The sequence below is a fragment of the Aedes albopictus genome, chromosome 2, assembly GCF_035046485.1.
Source record: "Aedes albopictus strain Foshan chromosome 2, AalbF5, whole genome shotgun sequence".
NCBI lineage: Eukaryota > Metazoa > Arthropoda > Insecta > Diptera > Culicidae > Aedes > Aedes albopictus.
Window position 1 is genome coordinate 254,058,584 of NC_085137.1, and position 15,705 is coordinate 254,074,288.

At 39.0% G+C, this 15,705-nt stretch overlaps 2 protein-coding genes and 1 long non-coding RNA gene across 3 annotated transcripts in view; 1 reads left to right on the forward strand and 2 right to left on the reverse strand.

The window, feature by feature from the left end:
* LOC115264005 (bridge-like lipid transfer protein family member 1) overlaps nucleotides 1–134 on the forward strand; it is a 6,847-nt gene extending 6,713 nt beyond the window's left edge. The window contains exon 4 of the mRNA XM_062854681.1: nucleotides 60–134. Within this exon, the coding sequence (XP_062710665.1) occupies nucleotides 60–134 (75 nt within the window). The remainder of the gene's footprint in view (nucleotides 1–59) is intronic.
* LOC134288016 (uncharacterized) overlaps nucleotides 1–15,705 on the reverse strand; it is a 286,653-nt gene that overhangs the window by 185,018 nt on the left and 85,930 nt on the right. The gene's annotated exons all lie outside the window — the stretch shown is intronic.
* LOC134288801 (uncharacterized protein K02A2.6-like) lies at nucleotides 195–3,477 on the reverse strand. The gene is made up of 2 exons (XM_062854682.1): nucleotides 284–3,477; nucleotides 195–228 (listed from the first exon to the last, which is right to left on the reverse strand). The coding sequence occupies exons 1-2, from the start codon at nucleotides 3,475–3,477 to the stop codon at nucleotides 195–197; spliced, it is 3,228 nt and encodes a 1,075-aa protein (XP_062710666.1).

Here is a 15,705-nt window from a genome sequence, read left to right on the forward strand (position 1 = left end):
AAAGTAGTCTCCATCTATCGGTCCCGCATAGTCTACATGAACCCGCTTCCACGGACCAGTTGGCTTTGGCCATGGAACAGGCGGCGAGTGCGGCGGCGATTTTGCCACAGACGCACAATGTTTACAGGACTTGACGTACGCAACGATTTCCTCATCTAAGGAAGGCCAGTATACAAAACTCCTAGCAATGGCCTTCATCCGTTGGATGCCTGGATGTCCCTGATGAAGCTGCAACAGGCATCGGTTTCGATGTTTCTCAGGAATCAGCAGTCTTTCTCCGAACATAATGCATCCACCTACCGTGTTCAGCGATTCTTGGCAAGCATGGAAACGCGCTATCTCTGGGTCCACAATTTTGGATTTCTCCGGCCAACCGTCTTGTAGGTAGCGATACACTTTTCGGAGCTTCGGGTCCGATTGGGTGTCCTTTTCGATGACCTTGAAACTCAGCGGGATAACATTAGAAGCTTCATTCACTACCGACCTCATATCTTCTTCCAGGATTACGCTGGCGATGACATAGTCTTCATCCGGTTTCGCATGGTTATCGATGAGCCTCGAAAGGACGTCGGCATTTCCAAATTTATCCGTCGGAACATACTCGATGACAAAGTCATACAACAACAGAGTGAGCGCCCATCGTTGTAGACGATTTGCGGTATAGACAGGGATCCCCTTCTTTGATCCAAAAATCCTCAGCAAGGGTGCGTGATCCGTCTGGAGTAGGAACTTGCGACCGAAGATCATTTTATGAAATTTGGTCACCGCAAAAATGATTGCCAGTCCTTCACGGTCCGGCTGACTGTATCGTTGTTCCGCTTTCGTTAACGCCCGTGCCGCATGCTGTACAACCTTCACTGAGCCATCAGGGAACTTGTGGCTTATAGTGGCACCTACTCCAATCGACGATGCGTCCGCAGACACTATTATTTCACGCCTCGGGTCGTAGTGTGTTAACAGGAGATCCGAGCTCAGAATCTCCTTAAACCGATCGAACGATTGCTGGCACTCGGCTGTCCACTGGAACTTGACCCCATCCTTCAGCAACTCGTCGAGTGGGAACCTCAAAGAGCGCATATTCGGCACGAACTTTCCATAATAGTTAATGGCGCCCAAAAACGAACGAACGCCACTAACATCCGTGGGAACCGGAAGCTTCAGGATTGTTTCAATCTTCGCTGGATCTGGCCTTAACCCGTGACGATCCATCAGCAGTCCTAAGTAGCCGATTTGCTCCTTTCCGAAGGTACACTTATCGGCTCTGACCGTGAATCCAAATTCCTTCAACCGCTGCAGCACTGCTTCCAGGTTCTTCTTGTGATCCTCTGCGTCAACTCCACCGACGACCACGTCGTCGAGATACCCACTTACACATTCCAGCCCAGCAAGCATCGTATCAATTATTTGCTGAAAAGCTCCTGGCGCTGCTTTCACACCTGGCGGCAACCGGTTGTATTGGTAGAGGCCGCGATGTGTGTTAACCGTTAGAAGTTGCCGTGATTCTTCGTCGACTTCTACTTGCAGGAATGCATCGGTCAAGTCGATCTGGCTGAACACGGTACAGTTTGCCAGACTCGCAAAAATGTCCTGTGGCAGAGGCAGCGGGTACTGATTGGCCTGCAGGGCATCGTTGAGACCCGTCGAATAATCGCCACATATCCGAATCGAACCATTCGCTTTGCGAACCACGACGATTGGAGCCGCCCAGTCTGAGTAATCCACAGGTGAGATGATTCCATCTTGCTCCAAGCGGTCTAATTCGTCGTTTACAGCCTGGCACATTGCATATGCAACCGGTCGTTTTGGGCGAAAAACTGGAGTTTTACCAGCCTTCAGGTCCAGCTTCACCTTCGCCTTCGAGCAGAGGCCCAACTTCTCAGAAAACACCTCTGGAAACTTCGCTTTCATCGCATCTGCGCACGTCGACTCGCTGCTGACTTTCCCACAGATCGTATCAAAGGGCACCGACCACAATCCAAACGTTTCTATCGTGTCGGACCCTAGGAGATGAAGGTTTTCCTTGGAGACTCGAATTAGGCTGCGCTTGTTCTTCTCACCGATGCTCACGTCGCACGAAAACTGACCTAGCAGTTCGAGCGGCTTCCCCGTAGCGGCCTTCGCTACTATCGATGACGGATCCATCTGCGGACTTCCGATTTTCTTCCACGTTCTGCTTGAAATAATGGTGACGTCGGAGCCAGTGTCCAACTGCATTCTCACTGTTTCTCCATTCATCACTACTGGCACAAACTTCCTACGCTTCTGTACACTGCACGCATTCACTGTCACTACCTTCGAGTCTACGTGTCCTTTACGCCGATTGAACTGTCCACTTTTCACTTTCTCGGCACTCCGGCAGTATCCTTCTTTGTGGCCGGTTCTCGAACAATCACTGCACTTATGGTTCCTGAATGAACAGTCTCTAGCATAGTGCGGCGCTCCGCACAACCAACACAACACTTCTGGTTTTCTGGCACTATTTCCGCTTCTTTTCTCGCTACTGGAACTCGACTTGAACTTCGCAGGACTCTTCTTGAACTGCTTCCACGATCGCATGGCGTTCACAGACGCCGGATTCTCAATCATTTCCGTGTCATGCCGCAGGTTAACCAATCTCTGACACTCCTCGGAAATCTGTTCCAGCGTGACATCATCTCGCTCTTCAATGCGAGTCAGCAAGCGTGTCCTTACCTCAGCATCACGGTCGGATTTCAGCCCGCAGACGAAGACTAAACATTTAAATTGCTCTTCGGTTAGCTTCGTGAGCTCAAATTCAACGCACGACTTGTTAATGCGACAAGCGTACGTGACGTAATCTTCGGTTGGCTGCTTCACAATTTGTAAACAGCGATATCGGCGGCTGATGACGGATTCCGAGGCACCAAACAGCGAGTTAAGCTTCCTCACGGTTTCCGCAAATGAAAAGTCCTTTGGAGCTTTTGGCAGTATGAAGCTTACATACCGCTCGTGCTCGGACATTCCCAGCTTCCTCATGAGCAGACGAACCTTCGCACTCTCGTCGAGACGACTGGCATCCTTTTCAAACAAGTCCTCGTATCGCTTGTACCATGCCGAGAACGTAACACTGCTCTCCGGATCATACCTGAACTCCTTCACATTATTGGCAAGCGAGTCCAGTATCGCCTCCGGATTTGGTGGCACTTGTACATGGATCGAGGTCATGATGCTGCGAAGTAACTGCTCCTGCTGGTGCATGAACATCTGTTGCTGCTGGTTCATAGCTTCCTGCTGCCGACTAATGGCTTCCTGCTGCTGTCGGAACAGCTCCGTCACATACTGCTGTTGCTGCTGCTGAAACCACTGAATGTACGGATCACTTGGCGGGGGCAGTCTCGGTGGCACTTGTTGAAGCTGCGGAGGACGAATGAACGGCTGCTGATGCATCGCTTCGCCGTTTCCCAACGATTGTTGGCCATTACCGACCGGATTAGGCTGACCATTGTCTCCGGACGACATTCTCCTCCTCTTGCGTGGGGGGTACGTTTTGCCTGAACTTTACAGCGCAAAAAACGCACTAAAATTCCACTTCCGAAGTCGCCACTTTTATGATTTCGGGCCCAAGGTGGCCGAACTCGCGAACGCGAATACTTGGCGCGAAACCACAATAATTAGTCGCGGATATTTTAACAAATTAAAACGCGCCTCGTTACAATAAAACATTCTAAAACGACATCTTTATTCTAACTGACTATCAACAAGTAAACAATATACATCAAAAGACAAACATGAATGAAAAGCACATACAGGAACGACGGCATCATAGTGTGGTAGCTCACGCTGCCAACTCGAGCTCAGCGGCGTGCTTGGTAGGGGCACTCCGCATATTCCATTGCACTCCAACACAAAGCTATTTCCAAGCTCATGTATACACTAGATTCTATGTGATGCATAATGTGACCTGAATGCAATCTTGAATGCTTTTGTCCATCCTAAGCTATTTCCAAGCTCATGTATACACTAGATTCTATGTGATGCATAATGTGGCCTGAATGCATTCTTTAATGATGTTGTCAATCCTAAGCTTTTACCAAGTTTAGGTGTACACTAGATTCTATGTGATGCATAATGTGGCCTGAATGCATTCTCGAATGATTTTGTCAATCCTAAGCTTTTTCCAGGCTCATGTATATACTAGATTCTATGTGATGCATAATGTGGCCTGAATGCATTCTTGAATGATTTTGTCCATTCTAAGCTTTTTCCAAACAAAAGTGCACACTGGATTATGTATGAGGCATAAGTAACTCGCGCGGTTGACTACCTGCGTCAGCACCACGCTAATGCTTAGTACAAAAAGCAATCTTGTACCGACTTTTCGAACCCTCTAAGCAGAATACCCTCTTCGAATGAGTGTAATCAGTTTCGTACCTTTTAATTCCGCCCTATGTTGCTTATCCTTTGACAGATACGCGTATCTGTCAAAGGATAAGCAACATAGAGCGGAATTAAAAGGTACGAAACTGATTACACTCATTCGAACAAAAAGCAAGATTTTTTCAACGTGTTGTACAAAACACAACAGCGCGATCGTTCGAGGGTTAACCGAATACCTTCTCGAATGATTTTGTGCATCCTATGCTTATTTCAGGCTTAGGAGTATACTAGATTCCATATGATGCACAATTTGAACTGAATTCACTCTCGGGTGATATGTGCATCCTAAGTTTAGGGTAGGACGGGGCAAGATGGCCACCCGGTGCAAGATGAGCACCCCTCTGTTTTTCTACTTTTATGGCGAATTTCGTCTAAAAAACTTCATAACCCGTTAACATAAAGTTCATCCGATTTGTATACTTAATAAAAGATACTTCATAACGAAACAATTAAAAAATATCATCGAATTAGTCAATAGTGAGGATTTTTAGCATTTTCTCATAAGAAATAATCAGAACAAAATAAGGTTTTTAGGCCAGAAACGATTTTTTTACCACAATTGGCTTCTTTAGCGGTGTTGAGATAATCTCATTTTCATATGGGAGCGATTTGTCGAATCACCCCTTGTCGCATTTTGTACTGGGCGGAGCTGTCAAATAGTTGCCCAGCTGTCAAAAGGTGATTTCAAAAAATCTCTTTGAAATTGATTTTAGGTTGGGTAGAAGCTTCAGTTTTGGCCAGCCCGGAGTTTTGACCATAGTGCGGTATTCAGCCTGTAACGATCTAAATTGGCATAAATTTAGTTTTTACTAGTAGATTCTAATATAATAATATGATTGCAGCTGTTGAAACCATACATTTTGATTGAAAACTGGAAGAAAAACATAATTTTCCTTAAAAAATCAGCTCCCATATATCTATTTTGGCCAGGGTGCTTCTAATTTGGCCACTCCCATAAGAAATACACGTGATTGGCCAAAATAGAAACCAAAGCTGAGAATATGGCCAAAACTGCGGCAAGGCTTCTATTTTGGCCAGTGCCACTTTTAATACAAAAATCAAGTATTAGCCTGATTTCTGCATTTTTCTAATAAAGTGTATATCGAAACCTTTCATTTGACACATTGGTAGTTTTCATTGGATTATTGGTTATTTTTATAAAAATGATTTCCCTTAGACTGGCCAAAACCGGTGCCCGCACCCTACCAAAATATTGTTCTAAAAATCAAGGTAGCTCAGAAAAAGATGCTCTCGTATAAAAACAAAAAAAATCGATAATTTTCCAAAATTAAAAAAAAAAACAATTCTGGTTATTAACCAACATTACTACAGGGTGGCCACAGAGTCGGGAAATTCGGGAAATGCGGGAAAAAGTCGGGAATTGAAATTCATCGGGAAAAATGCGGGAATAAGTCGGGAATTTTGTTTATGATCGGGAATTTTTTAATTGATGAGTATACTCGCTATAGCGCCTTCAGATTGTAAACTCAAACCTAAACTTAGCACTTTAATCACTTCAAACCCTGACTCACTTTCACAATTATATCATACTTCAATCCTTCAAAGCCTCACGCAGAAATTCCAAAATCCATACAATTGATGATAAGCATTGGTTTCTGAATTAAGAGTGATTTTTGTATGATAGTGATTATCCGGATGACAGCTTTACAATTAATTCAACGATTAATCTTAAATTTAGGCACACACATATTATACATCTCAATTTTGAAAAATTGCGTTTTACCTGGCATGAAAATAATTTATCTAAAAGAAACGTAAAGAATATCGCAAAAAAGAAGAATTTTGGTAGCAAAACCTTTTGAATGATTTTAGCAGAAATGCAAAAAATACTCCTCCAAGATTTTTCAATATTATATTTACAAGAAATGTCTGTGATTTCCGTAGGAAATTGTACACGGGACTTTGTCAGAAACAGATTCTATGATTTTTCGCACAATATTTCACAACGCAATTTGTAGAGAAATCCTGGTCGAATATTATCGAGGAACTACTGTCTACTGTCAACGAATCTGAAATTATCAGAGAAATTCATTTTAGCTGGAACTCTGGTGGTAATTAGGAAAATTAAAATCAATGGGATATTTCATTGATAGATATGGTTGTTATATCTTTGGTTTTTTTCATTCCATGGTTTGTACGCAATTTCTTGAGATTTTTTTTTTTGCTAGGTTTCTAGCTGCACTCTGAATAGAGTCGAAACCTCTACACTAGACTTGAAGATAGAACAGAATACGTAATCTTTCAGAAGCAGTTTACCAGACGTACGCGGATACCGGCATCCATTAAGACACTGTTGCAAACTGACTCAGAAAGTTACGGTAGGAGATTGGAAAATTTTCATTTGGTCAGTCAGTCATGAAGTAGTCATTTATCAGGATTTGTCTATGTCGTGTTCTAGACACACAATTCGTACTTGTCTTTTTGTTTATGCTTGTGGTATGGTCTATAATTTTTCTTATTTTGTCGTCAGTTGTCGTATATTTATCAAGACCTTTTAATTCCTGGAATACTGTCTTATTTTGTTCGTTTTGTTATTCATTAATTCAGTACTATTAGGAAAGTCTAAGTGGAATGTTAGATAGTTGTTGTTTGTCATTTTTATTTTTGAGGATACGCGTTTTTATACTGTACTTGACCACGTCTTTCGTCCACAAGCATGAAGAGTACAGTAATAGTCCTTATTTTCTATAGATGCATGTCACAGTCTATCGCTCTTCATGTAATGCCAACATTCGAAAACGTCAAAATGTCTACTTTGTCATACAAAAAACACAGCAAGTCAACGAAGTAATTAGTTTTCGTCGTGTCAATCTACATTGGCGTCAAAAATACGTCTATGTATGTATTGATCAAACGTTAGCTTTGAAACTATCATCATTATTTAATTTTGGCTTTCGTTTTCAACATAAGTTATTGGTTTGATTTTAATTTTTAATGAATGAAAGCATTACTAAGTATCAATGGAAGTAAGGTGCGAAGCATAGGTATTAGGATTTACTCACAAAACGACCACATTTGAAAACGTTAAGAGTGAAAATATTATTCAAATCGTAGAAAATTTTCAAGAACTATGTATAAGCAGATCAAAAGTATGTGTGCTCGTTCATAAAACACGGTGCGATTTAAGAAATAGGGATTGAGTTTTTAGTTTTGCGTTGCCTAAGAGATTGGGAAAGGTGGGAGATTAATTTGGCGTTTTGTTTATTAATTTTGTGTTTTCTATGTAACTTTTATTAAAGCTACTGGGTAAATTTATTAATTTATTTCTAGAGGTTATCCTTACTTCATAATACAAGAAGATAAATTGCAAATTTGAAGCCACAAAACAGGATCTTCAAAAAAAAATGTAATCTTTCAAAGTATTGCCTGCAAATATTCATGAAATAAATCCTGAAGAGTTTCAGAAGTAACCAATCGAAAACATGAAAAGGTGCTTATATGAATTTTAGGACCGAACTGCAAAAATTGTAGAGGAATTTATGGTTTATTTCCTGAAGAATGGCTTTATGTCCTTGGGGCTATTGATAGAAGCACTACTGTAGTTTTTTTTCTGGCGAAAATCGTTACTGAAATCTATAAGTTCAAAATATAGAAGAACGCCCCATGAACTAGAAGAATTGTATGCCCATTTTTTACGTTAGCCTTTGATGAAGGGTTACTCGAAGGATTAATCCAATGGTCTGAATGCTACCCTATTCTGGCTGTTCACGATTCATGTTTAACTCTTAGAGACATTCGACTAAAGATTGGCTAAATTCCAATTTTTGCGTCATTGATGTTTTGAAAAGATGTATCCACTACTTATCAGTTTCCACCAAAAATTATCTACGAGTTACCATGTAGGCTTTTTAGATTAGGAATTAAGTCCAAATATCTTTTGAATTGTTCCTGGAATATCTAAAAACAGCCTCACAAACTACGTTAGAAACGTCAAAGTTTTGTTTTTCATGGATTAGGGATTTAGCTCGAAATCGTTTATGAATGGAAAATACTTTATGAAAATCCCCTGATATTTTCAAAAAAATTAAGAAAAATGAATCTACTGAATCGGTGCTAGTGCTGTCATAGTTAACCGCAGCCCTATCATCAATTTCCTCAAACACAAACTAATTCTTCACAAGAGTTTTGTAGAATTACCTGATAACTCAGGAAGCTCCAGCAGAAATTTCTCTAAGTTGTGATATTTTTTTAGAAGCAACTTTAGAACCCAGTTTACTTCGATAAAAAAAAACATTCTATAAACGAAATATAAAATCATGTATAAATGAATGGTTTTCGAATTATTTCTGTATCTGGAGGTTTGTATATAAGCTTGTATGTAAATATTACGGAAATTCATTTTTATAATAATTATTCATATACTCAACTATTATATAGTTGCTAATTTGTTGGGTGCAGATTGTGTGAGATAATAGCACAGAGCAGTATTTTTGCTATACATAAACTTTTTCCTGCAAATTTGTCAAGAAATTTCTCGAAGTTTTTCACTAGAAACAGTAACTCCATTTGGGAAAATTGTGCCACAAATACCTATATGAAGTATTCTAGAATACAAAAAGAATTTCATTATTCACATCTCCAAAATTACCGGGGTAGCGTAAAAAATCCCTACAAGGTATTATAAGTAGGGTGCCTGTACCAGTTATCGCACTACCTAAGAAAAACTATTTCTACAACAACAAGAAGAAGAACGACGAATGTAAACAATAAGTCAAATGATTTATTTGTTTCAATACTTTACAGGAAAATATAGAAATGGAGCCAAAACTACTTTTAGTATTTATTACGGCGTGTGCCAATGATAGGAACCCTGTACCAGTTATGGACACATTTGTTAATTTGGGTTCCACTTCGCACTATTTACATGCATTCCTTATGGGAGTTGCCATAACTGGTACACTATGGCGAAATAGGGTGCAAGGAGGCCGAAAAGTTAAGGAAAATTATTTATTTCTACCATAACTTGAGCAAATTGTGAAGTTTGAATGATAGCAATCATCTTTTGTGATCGTGATCTATTGTTCACGATTTTTTTCTTGTTGATTTGTATCTTTAAAGGTTGAAAATCAACTATGGCGAATTTGGGGTACTATAGCCATAACTGGTACACTGAGCCTACTTCAGTTATCCTACAAAATTGGTTATTGGAATTTCATCAAGCATTTATTAAGGAGTTCACAAAAGATCTTTTGGGAATTCTGACATAAACAACTTCAAACATGGGTTTACGTTACAAGGCCTCCATAAGAGCAAATTTCAAGCATGTGTTACACGTAAATTTGTTTTGATATGATTTAAAAGTCTCCTATAAAAGTTGCATAGCTGTGATAATATCATAATCACACTGTAAACATTTCAGTAAGTTTTACTGATCACTTAAAGGTTTGGATTCTTTGATGTTTTCCAAGCTCTACAGGCATATAGAGCAAAGTCGGGAAAATTCAAAATTTATGCGGGAAAAAGTCGGGAAAAATGCGGGAATTTTAATTTTGATTTTGTGTGGCCACCCTGTTACTAGCTTACTTCAGAACATTTTTGCTTACATTAGAAAATATTAAAAAAAATATATATATATATAATTTATTCGGTTTAAATTATTTTCCTACAGTGCCGCAAGATGAGCACCCCTGATAGGAATTAGGAAACATTTTGATATTATTGTAATCCACTCAATAATGCTTAAACACAGGTTTCCACATCCTCTGCAACTATTCGGTTGCGTAAATAAAAAAAATAAGCCATTTAAGATCTGTTGATTATTTTTTGGGTCATTTTGAATCAAGTATTAGAAACCCGCAAAATTGATAATAATCGAAAAAAAACTTCATTTTGGTGACACTATAGCTTTAAACATGATTTACTATATAAATCACTGGAAGACCAATGTACTGGTAAATAATAAGATTTAAATGAAGTGTCTTTTTTGGCCCGTGGGGGTGCTCTTCATGCCCCGCAGTATGTTCGAGTTGACCATAAAACATCTTTTTTGTTTAGCCAAATAATCATCTTTATTGTGAATTTTGAATCTTTTTATGTTTATGGGTGTTAGAAAACATGATATAGAAAAGAACTACAGCGAGATACTTTGAAAAATTGCGTTTACTTTTAATAAATTTCACTTCATTCTAAGGGTGCTCATCTTGCCCCGCCCTACCCTAGCTTATTTCAGGCTTAGGAGTACACAAGAACTCATATAATGCATAATGATAACTAAATGCACCCTAAGCTAATTTCAAGATTGGAAAAATCATCTTAATTACAATATCGTTCAACGGCTTATTAATTATCATTACCTTTTACTATTTCAGAGCTAAAATTAAGAATCTGCCACGACATTCTGGAACTAGCAGAACCCCCATAAACACGTAACACTGTTTAAAGGTCTGCACAAGGTAGAACGCAACACCATGCTGATGGTCGGTTGGATGGATACCCAAACGTCGATGCCGATGTACTTCTAAAGAAAAAAGCATCCGTTTTGATCACGCTTGATATGATTAAACACTCCCAGACGCTGTGGACAATGTGCTCCAATTCTGCGGCTATCCCGCTTTGGTAGTGTCCCAATTCTGCACCATCATTGGTTCTGAATGGAATATTATCAATCGGCCAGATGTGCGATCACGTCCTTTCGGTAAACTTGCTGCTAATACACAGTTTGCCGAAGAACTTTTGTTGGCATTTGTGTATAATCGGGGATACATGCCTGCTAACGGAAAACCGGATAACTTCCAAGGATCAATAGCATCAATGATCAGCAATAGAGGTAAGATGTTAAAGTGCATATTATATTCAGAATACTAAACACATGATTTCAATTTAACCAGATAACCATCACTACTGGCAAAGATATCGAAGGAGAGTTTCTACAGGACCGTTCGTATTACGATGGATTCGACGGTTCCGCCGAAACAGACAATCCACTGGTAGTCGGAGTAGTACCGCAGGGAAACCCAAACAGACACGAGAAGAGCGGGAATTATTTTATTTAAGTACATACGAGCATTTCGGTCAGCATCAATTTGGAGAGACATACAGTAAAAATAAAACAGTTCCAATAAACTATCCTTTCAATTTTATTGTTTGTTGTACGAAACGGAAATTACACATCTTTTACATTCAAAAAATATTTATTATATCTATAATTCCCTCATTATAATATTTAATCTTTGTTTCTATAGGTTAGGCAGGGACTGTTATTTTTGGCAGTTCACACTATTTATTAGGGGAGACTGGGGAGACTTGATCCCTTTTTCTTAATTTACCTGAAACTTTGATGAAAAACAATAAACTAGATCCGATTTCCGTACAAAATGGTAGGTAAACATCTATTGCAAGTTTATACACAACAGAAGGCCTTTAAATTATTGTTAAAGTTTTCAAAACTGTGTTTTTATGGAGGCATGTCTTATGATGTATTTTTCAAAAATGGGTGACACTTGATCCCCCTTTGAGCACATGGTTTTTTTTTTTAAGGGAAAATAATTCCAGAGTCTTCCTATTCATTTTCTTTTCGAGTTTTCCTGTATTTCCGATGAATATGGAGTGTTTGTAATTGTAAGATTTCCTTAAATTTTAAAGATATGCCGGATTTTAAAAATGGGGAGACTTGATCCCCCTTTTCTTGGTTTGTAGTCAAGTTATAATTATCTGACACATTTTATCGTTGAATAGACTAGAATTCCAAGTAAATAGAGGCTTTCGAATAGAATTTTATTTTTCACATGTATAATGTGTGTGTAATCCTCGAGGGATCAAGTCTCCCCATGTCACTGTTGTGTATACTAAGCTGAATTAATTAATATATGTTAACAACAGCCTTATTTGGATAAATAAGTTTGAAAGTATTTTATTTAAACTATGTGCTGTGAAATTTTGACACCATTTGGGTCAATTTTCACAAAGTTATTGAGCTTTTTCGGAATCGCCTAAAAGATTTCTGAAGGACTGAAAACAAACCATCAGCCGTTAAAAAATAATACAATGTACAATCGAAATCACTTGTAGCCAAAACATAGTCGTTTGTCCAGGGGTAGTTTTGAAAAAAAAATATGCTAGAGGAAAAATGTTTCTGATCCCGAGCAAATATGGGGGGAACAAGTCTCCCCAGGGATCAAGTCTCCTCAGTCTCCCCTACTCAGTCAATTTTATACCTACCAATTGTTTATTTTCTGTGATGGCTGGATGATGTACGTGGCCGGGTCGTTAAAATTTAAGGTGATCCATCTTGCCCCGCGGTCGTTTATATAGGAAATGTATGGAATGTATCGCATAAGAAATATTACCAAAACATATTTTATTGTTTTATGATCAATTAGAGTGAATAATTTTCCAATAAATACCCCTAACTTTCTTAGATTTATGCTAGTCGCCTAACATAATTATCAACATAAATAACACAGCGTAACAAAAATTTGCTTTTTGTCTGTCTCAAGAGCAAACTTATGTGTCTCCGAAGGATTTTGGGCCGCTGAATCCGAATCCGGGCTCAGATTTGCTCTCACACGTCACAATTTTGAGCTATACCTCAATTTATAGGGCAAAATATGCGATTTTGGGCTTTTTTGACAGCAAGCCATTAAGCAAAGAAATATTTTTTTATGCAATCAAAAGGTTAATTGGTCAATTAACATCTAAATTAACGGCTCATGCAAAATATTTCGTTTTTCCTAATCAAATTTGATAGTTTTAAGCGATTTATGTTAGGTACGATATTTCCCATACAAGTCACCCTCCAAAAGTTGCATGCAAGTTTTCATACTAACATAAAATGCTAAAATCTATCAAATTTGATTAGGTAAAACGAAATATTTTGCATGAGTCGTTAATTTAGATGTTAATTGACCAATTAACCTTTTGATTGCTTAAAAAAAAATATTTCCTTGCTTAATGGCTTGCTGTAAAAAAACAAAATTGCATACATATTTTGCCCTATAAATTGAGGTATAGCTCAAAATTGTGACGTGTTAGAGCAAATCTGAGCCCGGATTCGGATTCAGCGGCCCAAAATCCTTCGGAGACACATAAGTTTGCTCTTGAGACAAAAAAATGTTGCGCTGTGTAATCAAAACATAAGTAATGCACTTGAAAACGGTACTGACCTATCTTGCCCCACTCCACCCTACTATGATAAGGAAACCGGAAACTCTCGAATCTTTAGACCACGGCATAAATATCACAAGGCAGGCTAGTAACCTTTGTAAACATCTATTTTGGATGTAAATGTGACGTCGTTCTTACCGTTTTTCGCATTGATCAAATTGGTGTGAAGTACTAGATCACATATGAACGATTTGAATTACGTCATCAAAAAGCTGTCAGATTTCGGGAATATATCACCTTCTTCTGTACACCGTGCTTTAGACGTGGCACCACAGAAGCTGTAAATCTAATATTGCGCAGTTCCCACCCAACTGGACTTCTTTCGCAGTTAGTATAAGTGCGGGATCGTGAATAAAACTGCGATTTTGCATCGAATCGTTTCGGTGTCTTCTGCGCACTTATTCAGCACTTTGTAATGCATAAGTGCGCAGAAGACACCGACACGATTCGATGCAAAATCGCAGTTTTATTCACAATCCCGCACTTATACTAACTGCGAAAGGGGTCCAGTGGGGTGGGAAATGCGCAATACAATAAGGACTTTTTTTTACACGGATTCGCGAATTAACACATATTTTCAACTTTCTCGCGTACTTAGTATCTAGAAGGGAACTCTTCCTAAAATCACAGAGAACAGACATCCAAGTGCAATCTGAATTGTGTGTAAAGAATTATTTCATCGGCAACACAAGTGGCAATCTGGTGGCGCTGCAATCGGCGAGTTTCTCATACTAATTTTATTCACCACTTGAAATGTTTCAATTCACCACTGACTGTGGCAATATGACGTTTGGCGGCGCTAGTGTTTTCGACGTATATTGGTTTGCAACCTTACTCAAGTAAGGATTCAAATCCTTACACAAGTTTCTGAACGAAATTTGTTCTAGCCTGGATGTCTGTTCTCTGTGCTAAAATGATGAAATGGGAGTAAGTGCCTTAAGATCTACAAGCGTATTAACTGAATTGCTGTTACCTCGGCTGTTATTTATTTATTTGCCAAATACTTGTAGCGTAAGAGTTCACCCTTATAAAATTACTACAATCGGTATCTTGATGTTGGGCGACATTACTGATGCGGTGTAACATCCTACGCCCCCACTCGCATAACAGTCCCAGCTTTGCTAGATTTTCTATTCATATGGGACTGCTATGCGAGTGGGGGTAGTACAGGTCCATGCAGTATGGTTCTGAGAGAACTACTTTCCAAAGATGTTCTAGGTCATCCAAGAACTTCCGAGATCAAATATGGTTCCGTAGAGAATCTCCAAAGATCCAAGAACTTCCGCGAGTAAAGGCCTTAAGGTCTACAAGCATCATCCTACAACTCCATTGAGTATTCTGCCCCCATTCGCAAAACAGTCCCATATGAATAGGAAACCTAGCAAAGATGGGACTGTTATGCGAGTGGCGGCAGTATTGCTCTGCAAAGAAATATTTTCCGAAGATGATCTATGTAATTCAAGAACTTCCGTGAGCAAAGGCCTGAAGAACTACAAGTGAATCCAATGGATTGTTGTTACATTAGGGATGTGGTGTAACATCATACAGGCCCTTGGAGTTTTGTTCTTTAGAGAACTGATTTCCATAAATGTTCTAGGTAATCCAAGAACGTATGCGTGTAATGGGATTAAGATCTACAAGCGTAATCAATGGATTGTTGTTACATTACTGATGTGGCATTATCTCCTGTCAATGGAAGACAGTTTTGTAGAGTTATAATATCCAAAGGTATCCTAGGTCATCCAAGAACTCTCGTGAATAAAGGCCTTAAGATGTATAAATCTGAACAATGGAACAAAAGGTCGAAGGTCAAAAGTTCGAAGGTCATAAGGTCGAAAGGTCAAAAGGTCGAAATAAAAAAATAACTAGGACAAAAGGTCGAGAATACAAGTGGTCAAAATCTCGAAAGGTCGACATGAAAATATAACTAGGACTAAAGGTCGACAGATCGGTGGGTCAAAAGGTCGAAAGGTTGTAATAAAAAACAACTAGGACACTACGTCTAAAGAAAGAATTTTGAAAGGACAAAAGCTCAAAGGCAACTACAGCGACCGGCACAAAAAAAGATACACCATATAGTGATTACATTTTTTTTTATAAAAACTACATGCAAAAATGATAAAATGTATCTTTCAATGAATGCACTTTATCAATTTTACATTGTTTTAGTAATCTATGCTCAAAAAT

Coding starts and splice junctions, on each gene's coding strand:
- LOC134288801 (XM_062854682.1), bottom strand. CDS start 3,477: ATGTCGTCCGGAGACAATGGTCAGCCTAATCCGGTCGGTAATGGCCAA. Junction 229..283: donor ACGGTAGGTGGATGCATTAT/GTTCGGAGAAAG, acceptor TGCCTGTTGCAG/CTTCATCAGGGACATCCAGG.